This window comes from Taudactylus pleione, unplaced genomic scaffold (assembly GCF_031769625.1).
Source record: "Taudactylus pleione unplaced genomic scaffold, aTauple2 ptg000100l, whole genome shotgun sequence".
Lineage (NCBI taxonomy): Eukaryota > Metazoa > Chordata > Amphibia > Anura > Myobatrachidae > Taudactylus > Taudactylus pleione.
In genome coordinates, this window is record NW_028284502.1 from 13,262,501 (window position 1) to 13,274,870 (window position 12,370).

Consider the following 12,370-nt stretch of genomic DNA (forward strand, 5'->3'; position numbering starts at 1 on the left):
GGAGGCGGAGCCATTGGAGCCGTGAGTTGTCACGGCTCTGCTCCGCAAAGGATGATGGGAGGAGTGGCGGCGGCCGGGTATGCACAGCATTCCCGGCCTCTACCAGCAGCGGCCATCTTCCTTGTCCTTTGTAGTCAGAATGAGCTTCTATGCAGAAGCTCATTCTGACCTGGCTCCCATCTGATCGCTGCGCTGCTGAATCGGAGCTGAGCTCCGAACGCGGCTGGCGGCGGGCGGGGAGGGGCAGCTGCAGAGCCGTGGAATGCCCTTAAGGCATTCCAGATGCCATAGGCATTAGCTTAGAATGCCTATGCCTAGGGCCGGCTCTGGTTTCCATTCAGGAGACAAAATCATAACATAGGGTGGCCAAACAGAAAAGGATCTCTCAGCCATTCCTTCTTTATATATGGACATGGCTGTCCAGTCCATGTGAAATAAATATGAAAGTCTAGGTAGAAACAGTGCAAAACTAGGGGGTCTAGTTACTAAGCAGTGTTAGGAGACAGAGTGAAAAGTGGTAATAAAGTGATAAGGTGCCAGCCAATCAGCTCCCAACTGTCATCTCACAGGCTGTGTTTGAAAAATGACAGTTGGGAGCTGATTGGCTGGCACCTTATCACTTTTCACTCTGGGTGTTTAGTGGCATTTTAATGGGGAGCCTACACCTTCAGATAACCTTAAGTTTCCAGGATTTTATATGACCTCCTGCAACAATTACTGAGGGTCCCATTTATCAATAACCACCCCCAACTGCAATGCGATTTGGGATCGCCATTAGCACCCGTGATTGCACTGCAGTATGCGATAATAGCGCCCAAATGTATGATATAACACACACAGGGACAGGGGCTCCCAAAGGGGGGGAAGGTACTCTAAATTTTCCACATACTGGAGATATACTTGAGTTATCAAGGTCTCTTTTGTTATTTATTACCAGTTATTTATATAGCGCACACATATTACGCAGCACTTTACAGAGAATATTTGGCTATCAGGTCCTACCCGGAGGAAACCCACACAAGCACGGGGAGAACATACAAACTCCACACTGTTTGGTGGAAATCGGCCCCAAGACCTCAATACTGTGAGGCAGTAATACTAACCATTACACCATCAGTGCTGCACACAAAAAAGGAAAATGCAGGTGCATAGTCTAAGCGAGGGGTGGGAAAACTTTTTTCTTCCAAGGGCCATTTTGATATACAGTATATATAACATTATTTGCAGGCCATGCCCCCTCCGTGTGATGCAACACGGGGGTGGGTGCACAATCGCTGGTGATGATAGCAATGCCCAAAGCATCCTGAGGATGCTCCAGGGACCTGTAAGGGCAGCGGTGTGACCGTCTAAAGCATCCTAAGGATGCTCCAGGCGGCACTGCTAGATAGATTTTGGCTGCAGGGTGCCATTCTAGGCACCCTGCTAGACAGATGAGGGTAGCAGAGAAAAAGCTCTATGGGTCATACCAAATGATTCCGTGGGCCTTATACAACCCCCGGGCAGGAGGTTCCCCATCCCTGCTCTAAGCACTAAGAATACTGATAATCATAACAATTATAATATTTATAATAAAGTCTTCCCACCTGATGAGGTCACCGTGACATGGTAGATGGCCATGCAATTTTGGCCAAACATGTACTAAAGACCTGAAAATTGCTAAATATTCAATAGGGTGCGCTGTCAAACAGCAGCTGGTTGTCAATCCTCTAAACAAAAATAAGAAATACGAATATATACCAGCGCTAGCTCTAAATTTTAACAATCACTAGCTATCAATAAATAAATTAAAAATATATCTATATATATAATATGGTTAAGTAAAAAAGTACAGGACGGTTCTATCACATATCAAAAAAAAAATATAAATTTATTACAAATAAAAAGTTGTTATAATCATGAAATCATCATGGTGCACAATAAAAAATGGAAAAAATAAATAATTTTTTATGAACTATTATTTTTATTATTATATATATGCCACTTGTTAGACTCCCAAATCTCTTATTGGTTTTAGGACTTCCTCCGTATAATATTAGCAGCAAAGGTGTGCTAAAGACCTCCATGTTACATTGAAGAGTTTATCCTACTATTTTGATTAACAGTATTATTAGTGCTTAGAGTGTGCACCTGCATTTTCCTTTTTTCTGTGTGGCACTACAAGTCTCAGCATGGTCGCATCTCTTACATTTATTAGACATAGAGTGTTTAGAAATAGGGTGCGCAGTCCAAGGTGCCCCCCACATACACCATCAGTGCTGCTCTTCTGTTTTTATTACTAATATATCAATTGGAAATAGTAAGTTAGATATTATATTAATATATCCATTAAATGAGAACTTACTCTTAGATCTACGGAACTGATTCAGCGATGCACACACTGTCAATGTTTACGCAGTTGAGCGATTATCAGTGACCTGTTCATGCGTCTAAGTCACACTGCGCATGTGTCACGGACAATTACCGCAGTCGCTCACGGCAACAATTTACTTGCTTTGCTTTTGAAAATCAGGGAGCGTATGGGGGAGGTAAGGGGGATTGGTGGCAAAGAACGCAGGTGTGTCGAGACTGTTTTTGGGGGGGACGCCGCACTTTGCGACTGCGATCCTGTGTGCAAGAATTATGGCTCCAGCGTCTTAGATCCCATGGCCATTCTGAGGGACCATAGGCTTACTCAGGACTGCGAAAATGAAATGATCTGTGACCGATGCTGTAAGAGTTTCTGCAGATGCTCGGATTTGGAAAGCCGCGGGCGGGCGTCTCATTGAATCTTGCAGAAGCTGCAACATTTGCGTATTTGTGCATAGCAGCTGCGTAAAAAGTCACATTTGCAATGGGCTTAGCGTACAACTCTCAATCAGGCCCTATGTCAGCATGGATCTATTGGTACTGCCTGGCATTGGATAGCTGATTTACATTTCCAATGGAAGATTGATGGTCTAGCCACCAGTAGAAGATCACTAGTGATGCAACATGATGATGTCACTGTGATTTCCTTGGACACTGAACAGTGATTGTACATAGGAAAAAATATATATATTTCTAGCTTCCTAACTGTACCTGATGGGTGTTATTGTCAGATCTGATTGGAAGATGTAGTCTAATGCAGAAGAGCCAGGGCCGTAGCTAGGGTAGTGCGACCGGTGCCATCGCACAGGGCACCACAGGTCAGGGGGCGCTGTTTGAGCCTGTCAAATTTTGTTTATTATCATGCTTGTAGCTTCCTCTTATTTCATCCCCAGCATCTCCTGGCCTCTCCTATCTCTTCCCTGGCCCTTCCTCGTGAAGCCATGGCCATTTTTTGGGTGCATTATGTCCCTTTGAAAAATGAGGGGGCGCCAATGCTTTTTCTGGCACAGGGCACCAAAAAGTCTAGTTACAGCTCTGAGAAGAGCCATGGGTGTAACTACCATAGGAGCAAAGGGTGCAGCTGCTATGGGGCCCAGAGCTGAGGGGGCCCATCTTCCTTGTCATAGTTACATGTGGGCCCTTACAAACACTTTTGATATGGGGCCTTCAAATACCTAGTTACTCCCCTGTGAAGTGCTATTTTTCTTGATGACAGGTACTTTCATGGGTGGGGTGAACAATCCGTTAGATATGATTCTGCAGGCATCTTTTAGTTAGTATATTGTATTTTGTACTCTGTGTCACCCCAAAGGGTAACCACATCTGCACGTATCGGTCATCCCACCCATTATAATCCTATATAGTGCACCCAAATTGGCTGCCTTGCCTGGTACTTTCGTGGAGAAGATGAGGAATCTGTGGAACTGAGGATTGTGTGGGTATCTTGTACTTTGTATTGCACGTGCTGTATTCACCCACTGTAACTAATGCACTGCATCCAAGATGGCTGCCTCCCATGTAATATGGAAAGTAACAAACCTGAAAAAGTGGGGAAGTTGCCCATAGCAACCAGTCAGCTTGTAGATAACATTTATCTAGTAGAAGAGACCGCAACAGATATCTCCGATTTACCAAGTTCCGGAATGTGATGCATTTCAGAGTTTGGCCTCCATAGCTAATGCCATCTGAAGATGGCGTTAGTCACTGTAGCCTCTTCCGGAACCCTCCCCGGCAATGGCCGCCGCACATGCCTGGTTAGTAATTGATAAATGGACCCCTAAGCAAGAACAAACTTCCTGTAAGTATTTTCGTTCAGGAACAGAATTTTCTTAAGAAATGCAATCCATTCTTGACAAATTAATAGTTTTGGGTGAGTATGCAGAAGACAGAATTGTTCCATACACTTGTAGAAATGTATGATATTTATCAAATTGAAAGATATGAGATATCATAGCATGAACCAAGAAACAACTTGTGCTCATGTGAAGTAGAATAAGAGCTACGGAAACAATACAAATGGGCCCATCGTCCACACAGAAACTCACACTGAGGCAATGAGGTATTTCTACATTACTGAGGGGTCTATTTACTAAGCAGTGTTAGGAGACAGAGTGAAAAGTGATAAGAAAGTGATAAGGTGCCAGCCAGTCAGCTCCCAACTGTCATTTTTCAAACATAGCCTGTGAGATGACAGTTGAGAGCTGATTGGCTGGCACCTTATCACTTTCTTATCACTTTTCACTCTGTCTCCTGATACTGCTTAGTAAATAGACCCCTGTGTATTAAATACATTACAATTGTTTGCATGTTCCACTCTTTATTCTCCTAAATAGAGCCTACAGCACCTCTCGCCTCACTTTACTTGTATGGCCAATGATGGATTCAGAGGAGTCATACATTGACAAATAATACAAATATTTCTGCAATAAATCGCTAGAATAATAAATACATAAATCTATTGATACTGTACTTGAAAAAAAAATGTTATAGTGACATATGACTTTCACTTTAAACTGCACTGATTTACATGCATCACTTAACAATCGCATTACTATTTTATTGATAATGCAATATTCTATTATATATATATTCTATGCAATATTATCATTATATTCCTATGCACCACAGTTATGCACTACAGTTTAATGTCAATTTTGCCATTTATATGAATTGCACAACCAGTATTAGAGCTCAGGGAGAGAGAAGAGGTAAAAAAAAAAAAAGGCGGCTGATAATTCATCTCTACAGCCAACATTGGCCTGAAAAGACCCATAGATGAGTTATTCTATTAGCTATAAAGTGTTGATCTGAACATCTGAGGAGGAAGCCTGGGGAACATACCTGTTGTATGGAGATCTCAGTAGAAGAGCCTGGCTGCCTGTACAGCTGTCAGTAGGGGTGTGACAACCGTACACAGGAGGAGGCACAGAATACTGCTGATCTCCTGCAGGGAAATCAAATCCAGTTAGCAAACCATCAAACCAGTTGGTCACTCAACATCTACATCAATCCCATCCCCCCCCCCCCTTCTCTTTCCCTACCAACAAATCACAGCCTGGGGACTGCACTGATCACTAGTGATTTACAGGCTGCACTATGCTGAGCACAAGCAATGAAAATTGGATTTCGGTATTGAGGCAATTTCATGTCCAGTTGTCTGTAGCAGACAGGACCATGTACACGTGTTTGTAGCAGCTAAAACATGATCATATAGAATTCGAAAATCAGATATTCATGGGAGACAAGATATCTATAATGTGGGATGAAAGAAAGTTAACCCTTGCACAAAAGAGAACATTTGGTCATATATATATATATATATATATATATATATATATATATGATACTATATACACGATTATATATGTGCAATGATTTGACACAATTATCACTGTTCCATGTTTTGCACTCAGTTCTTGAACATTAAAAGTGGTGGAAACACAATATATATATAAGAGAGTTGTAGAACTATTTATAGTATCAAGGTGCTATTTTTACAATAAGGTCAGGACTAACATGCAACGAGCACAGTCTATGTAGCTTGGTGGAATATTATTTTAATAAACAATATACTGTGTCTTCAGACAGACTTGGTGGATGTACACAAGATACACTGACAGACGTACCTAGAGATGTCTGCTGGCTGATGGGATCTTCATGTTTGAAGGAGTGGTTAGAGAACTGTGCTGTATGGTGAGATGGAGTATGACCGTAACTTGGGGTCCCATCGAAAGCCACTGCACTGTACCCTTAGAAAACAAGAGAGTGGAATTGTTACACAGTATAGTGACTAAAGAGTGAAGTAACAGATGACTGTAGGTATAACAATATTATTTATTGTAAACCATTCAAGGACTACTCGCCATAAATTACAGGTTGCTCTATGTAGAAAATGTGCTAGTAACATTTTAAAATGTATAGGTACAAAAGTTTAAGGAACTTATCAGAACTGAATATATTTGAAATGAAGACTGTGATGGTGGGTGACATTTTTCCTATGCCTTATTACTCTCTCTTATAGAATGAACCTTAATCTGGTCACTGAGGACAATTCTTGGCTTCCAGCTAAACACAAAAGTCATTTAATGACACTGTTATACATAACATCTCTATGTAACAGCCACAAATAATTTACATGTACAGTATGTATGTTACAAGGAGTCTTGTTGTACCAATCCAAACTGTACTTTTATTTGATCTCCCATTCAGTAGAAAAGCAAAATTACTGCACAGAATTGTAACAATTCTACAGCTGTCATTACAGTAACTATATATATATATATATATATATATATATATATATATATCTAATATAAACTGAAAAAGATGGCAATTGATGAATTTATTTAGCAGTGTGTAACTACACTAATGTTGTATATTACAATAGTTATACTGTTTGAGCCCAACTTCAAATATCACAAAGAGCATATTAATAAACAGAATCCTGAGATATTATCAGATTTGTTCATTGAAACCCATAGGTTTGGAAGACATTACTATACAAAATTATTATTAATAATAATAATAATAATAATAATAATAATAATAATACAAATATATATATATATATTTTATTGACAAAGTTTACATTTTACAGTCTAAATTCACTACCACGCACACGGTCGTTTTTACAGAAGAAATCTAACCTATAATAATAATATAAACTAACCTCTAATAATAACAACATAAACTATCCTATAATAATAACATAAACTAGCCTATAATAATGACATAAACTAACCTATAATAATGACATAATAAAATAACACGAATGAACTTGTCTCCAGAAATGTATCTATCGCTTTTTAATTGGATGATTGTATTAGTCGCATTAATAAATGTGAAGCACAGAGTTTGCGTCAGTTACAGATAATGAAACCAATTCAAGTTTCACTCCTATAAATAAACACTGTATGGAACATCTACTTCGGTAATGAAATGGTTCACAAAGATCCACGTTTCACCGGATCCTGTATCCGTTACTCATAAATTATAAGATATATTTTTTTTTTGCAAAACAAAACAGCTAAAAATAGCAGCATCCCAATGAATGGAAAATTACTTGTCAAAAAATAAACTCAATATTTTTTCTAAATAAATGAGTCATGGAGTCAGCCCTTTCTGCGGCCCCGGGGTCATTTATCAAGTGCAGGACGGTCACTTTCATTAATTACTATAAGATGGGGGGGAGGGGGTCAAGTTAAGCAAACTGAGTTTAAGTAGGGAAAAAATGCTAATATAAGTAATTACAATGTAACAGTTTCCCCCTTCCTCACCTGTAACGGGACCCCCAGTACTGAGTGTTGTAAAGCGTTGGCTGGAAAATGTATCAGTTTATTATTATTTTTATTTATTTGTTTATTTGTGCAGAGAGTAATGTATAATAAAGATCCGGGATTCTTCTGATCATTGTCTCTACAAGCCGGCATAGTAACACTTCATGTTGTGAATTTTAGAAAAAGATTAGAAAAAATTAACAATATATTGTATATTACATTTATACATTTGTATGTTAATATTACATTTGGCATTTGGACATGTTATTATAACTGTCAATATGGATATGCTAATACACGTGTGTGTGTGTGTGTGTGTGTGTGTGTGTGTGTGTGTGTGTGTGTGTGTGTGTGTGTGTGTGTGTGTGTGTGTGTGTGTGTGTTTGTGTGTGTAAAACGTTGAGTGTGTATCCAAATAATTATGTATATGTGTGCGTGTGATATATACATATATATATATAATTGTGTATATATTTTTGTGTGTATAATTGTATACATAGATATATTTATGCACGCACATAGATAAATTTATAGGATAGACAGATAGATAGATAGATAGATAGATAGATAGATAGATAGATAGATAGATAGATAGATAGAGTTCCTTGTTGCAGAGAAGCACTGGAAGGTTTGACCAATAGATAGTTACATTTTCAAATCAATGTATCTTTAACCGATAAACAATTCTGATTATATAGTAAATGGACATGTTCATAGTGTGATACCTCGTTACCCGAGTTCCTTTAGTGACTATAATAGAAGGCCCTTGTTCCCTAACAATAGACAGACATTGCACTGGATACAATGTGTCCAGATGATGGTTCACATCTGAGACCTTGACAAGTCCACCTGAAGGCAGGATGGTGCTTGGTCACATTTCCTGCTCCTGTCTGACCCAAAGCATGCGGAATGTGACGCTGCCCCGTGCTCTGATACCCCGTCCTCTGTAATTAGCGTCTTATCGCACAGCGCTGATTATAGGGTGCGGGAAGCCGCTAATGGGCCATGTCTGGGCGGACAGTGGGCTCCGGGGGGCAGGCAGGGGCTGCAGGGACTGGACAAACTCTTCTCACTATATAAAACTGTTCGGGATTTGGCAATAGAAGGATATTGTTGCATCAAGGTAAAATCTTTCCCACGATGCAGAGGCATCCCTGTAAATGGGGCGTATAACCTTGGACAAGCGCGTTCTTATTAGCTGCGTTCTCCATGTCCTGGGCTTTTTGTGTTATTCCAAATATTTGGATACACACAGAGAAACATTAATATAAGAAACTTTATTCAATACGAAATAAGCTTTTGAGCTTCAGTAGCATAATAATATAAAATATTATTGGTTTAATAATTAGATATTTTTAACAAACTTTTAACAAACCAACGTTTTCAAATCTAACTCTAATATTGTAGGGCTTTTTTCATAAAAATGTGCAATATATATATATATATATAGTGACATAGTTAACTGAAAAATACATGTTTATATTATTTTATAGAGTTATGATTTGTATAATGGTCACAGTTCAGCCAAATTTCAGTCACACAAAAGTACAAATCACAAATCAGCTGCACGATAATAATGTTTCCTGGGTTAATATAATTGGTAAATGCCCTTTTAACCAAAATATTTGACATCTTTTCAAGTTGGGTGAACAAGAATTTTTCACTAACAAATGCTGTTTTCCCCTACTATTTTTTTTTTAAATTAATTTCTGTTAAGAATAGTCCCAGGACACAGTTGTGCTATAATAGATTTAAAGTGTTTTTTCTGTGTTGCATTTTAATGTTAATGATCACAATTTTAATTATTGTGGTGTCATAAATGTACTCTGTTGTGAGGTAACAATAACATTGGAAACTAACCTCTTCTTATTTAGTAAAACTCCCTTCCGAATGGCACTATTATATAAATATATATTTACGTTATATAAATGTGTGTATGTATATATTATATATATATATATGTATATATATATATATATATATATATATATACACACACACACATTTACATAACGTAAATCAGGCATGGGCGTTCTGTGGCACTTTAGCCGTTGAGGGAACTACAACTCCCAGCACGTCATTTGAACTTGTTCGTTCTTGTAGTTCCACAAAAGCTGTCCAGTTTTACGTTTCCTGCATCCGGTATATCTGATATAGATCTGATATATATTATTGCAATTTAAAGTTTATTCTGCATTTTATGATCAATACAATAGCAAAAGCAGATTATGAGCAGATAACATGCTGAGTTTATCAAGGCAATTGTATAAAACTAGTCTGAGAGCCCATTATATTATTACTGTGCCATAAGTAGTATATTTATTTGAATGTATAACAATAAATTATAACACATCTAGGTGGGATATTTAGCTGGCTGCTTATAGTGCCTGTACAAAATGTCAGATTTCAATAAACCAAGTAGACAGATTATTAATGATGCAGACTACACGGTCACAGTGTGCACTGAGTATAGAGGAGGGCTGGAGAGGACAGTAATCCCCTTTATAAAGATATATCACGCTGGCCTGTGCTAGCCCTGATTATGTAACAGTACTATTGCTATTCATCTTGAACTTGAACGTGAATGGCAGTCATAATCTGCATGCACCCTAGATGACCCAAGCAACCTCAGACATGTTCTATTATACATAACCAAAGGATAAACTGTTCAAATCCAACAGAAAGAAGAGAAAGTCTGGAAACACCAAAAAAAAAAAAAAAAAAAAATGTTTGTGTGCAGATCAGACAATTATTTGTTCGTACAGATTTGGCAAATACAGCTACTCCTAAATACAATTTGCTATGCAATATTACTAACTACAGAGTTTACCATTGGCACCACAAGCTAATTAATACTGAAGTTCTCCAAATCTCCCCACCTGACTTTGGTGCTTCCTAAGTAAAGTGTAGGTAGATAGGCAGGCAGGTGTGTGTGTACATACAAATATATATATATATATATATATATATATATATATATATATGTGTGTGTGTGTGTGTGTATATATATATATATATATATATATATATATATAGTCGACATACCTGAATTCATACCCTGCATTACTGTCTATGTGAAGAGAGGCAATTCTGCAGTGTGCAAATTACAAGTCAGGTTAGGGGGTGCACTTGATACTATGGGGTAACACCGTTTGCTGCTGACCTACCTTGGTTCCTGATGCTCTGCTGGTTGTCCAAGCAGTTAGACAGGTAAGGGGCATTGGTGAACATCCTGGCCTGCGCAGTGGGTGGCTGGTTTGGAGGGGGCGCCCCGAATGCCCCATACCTGCAAGCCCCAGCAGTGCCAGTGAACTGTCCGGAGAAATGGACAGTGAAGGCGCTGAGACACTGGTCCTCATGTAGGTCCGGGTTCCAGCTGGGCTCCTGCTTGATGAAGGAGTGTGAGGCGAGTGAGGTGTACGGTGCCCCCGGGGGGAAGTCGAGGACCGGTGCCCACTGACCATTGCTGTTGACTGGCATGTTACAGCTGCTGTTCCCGGACAGAGAGGAGACAGGAGGGAGCAAGGTATTCATATCCCGCACATCTGACCCCATCTGATCGCTATAGGGAAGGTTGCTCCTCTCCAACGTGCTGCAAGGTCCTGGCTCCAGGAAAAGATCAATTCTGCTGCCCAGATCCTCAGCCCAGACCCCCAGCCCAGATCCTCAGCTTCTACTGGCCGGAAAGAATAAGTGACGATGAGGACAAGTCCCTAGGACATTGCTTTTAGTTGTGTCAGTGAGTAACCCAGTTTGTCCTGCAATAGCTGTGGAGTGTGGGAGCTGCCTCTCCTTGTGTCTCCTACTTGCCAGGTCCCTAATGCTCTAATAGGGGATTCTCACTGGGAGGTGGAGTTTCAGCCCCAGCTCCATTCATACACATTCCCCCTATCCACTTCATCACAGGCTTCTGAACTCCATTTGCCCCAATTAAAAAAAAAAGGAAAGTGACGCACTTGCCTCATTCAAACCCTACAGCAATAACAGCCCCGGGCTGTGCATTAGTTCAAGGATGCTGCAGAAATTAATTGGATTCTGTGTAAGTATCGTCATCTTGCAAAATCAGCGACACAGGGGGATTAGATCATTTCTATTATTTACCACTGTATATATTCACATATACACTTTGTAACAATGCTGATTCTGCTGCACTGGGGATTGGGGTTATTATATATGTTAGTTATCACGGTCAGTTATAGATTGTTATGCTGATTGTGTTATATGTTCTTATATGGCATCTGTTCTTACTGACTAGCAGCAATGACATTATTCATTGAAATTGTATGTATGTATTGTGAGCAGGCAGTTACTACTGTACTCTGATTATCGCTTCTGCATACACAAACAAGATGCTCCCCAGAGATAGGGATCTGTCACAAATTAGAGGGGAGCAATCAATTACCCAGAGTGGCAAGCCCTTAAATTCACATTAAACGATAATGAACTTTCACCTTCTATCTATCACTTACAGTGTGACTTGTTATTCCTCTTAAATACTTTCACACGGCCCTGGAAACTGAGAAAAAGTTTTAATTGTAAATTGTGTGCTCCATGGGGGAAGGGGAGGGTAACAAACTTTTTTTTTTTTTAATTTGCATAGTATCATCATATTACAGGTAATTTGGAGACCATCGTTCTGCATATATGCCAACTGCGATATGTTTGTGCATTGCAAATGAGAAAAGCAATATATTATATAATTAAATCTTAAAACTATATAAATGTTTAACAGCTATAAAATTGATATA

The 12,370-nt window shown here is 39.2% G+C and overlaps 1 protein-coding gene across 3 annotated transcripts in view; it reads right to left on the minus strand.

The window, feature by feature from the left end:
* Positions 1 to 11,358, minus strand: part of WT1 (WT1 transcription factor) — a 63,834-nt gene extending 52,476 nt beyond the window's left edge. For all 3 annotated transcript variants that reach the window (XM_088470486.1, XM_088470485.1, XM_088470484.1), the window contains exons 1-3: positions 10,790 to 11,358; positions 5,973 to 6,095; positions 5,188 to 5,290 (exon numbers count right to left, since the gene is read on the minus strand). In XM_088470486.1, the coding sequence (XP_088326612.1) occupies positions 5,188 to 5,290; positions 5,973 to 6,095; positions 10,790 to 11,177 (614 nt within the window). In that variant the 5' untranslated portion in view covers positions 11,178 to 11,358. The remainder of the gene's footprint in view (positions 1 to 5,187; positions 5,291 to 5,972; positions 6,096 to 10,789) is intronic.
* Positions 11,359 to 12,370: the final 1,012 nt, after the last annotated feature.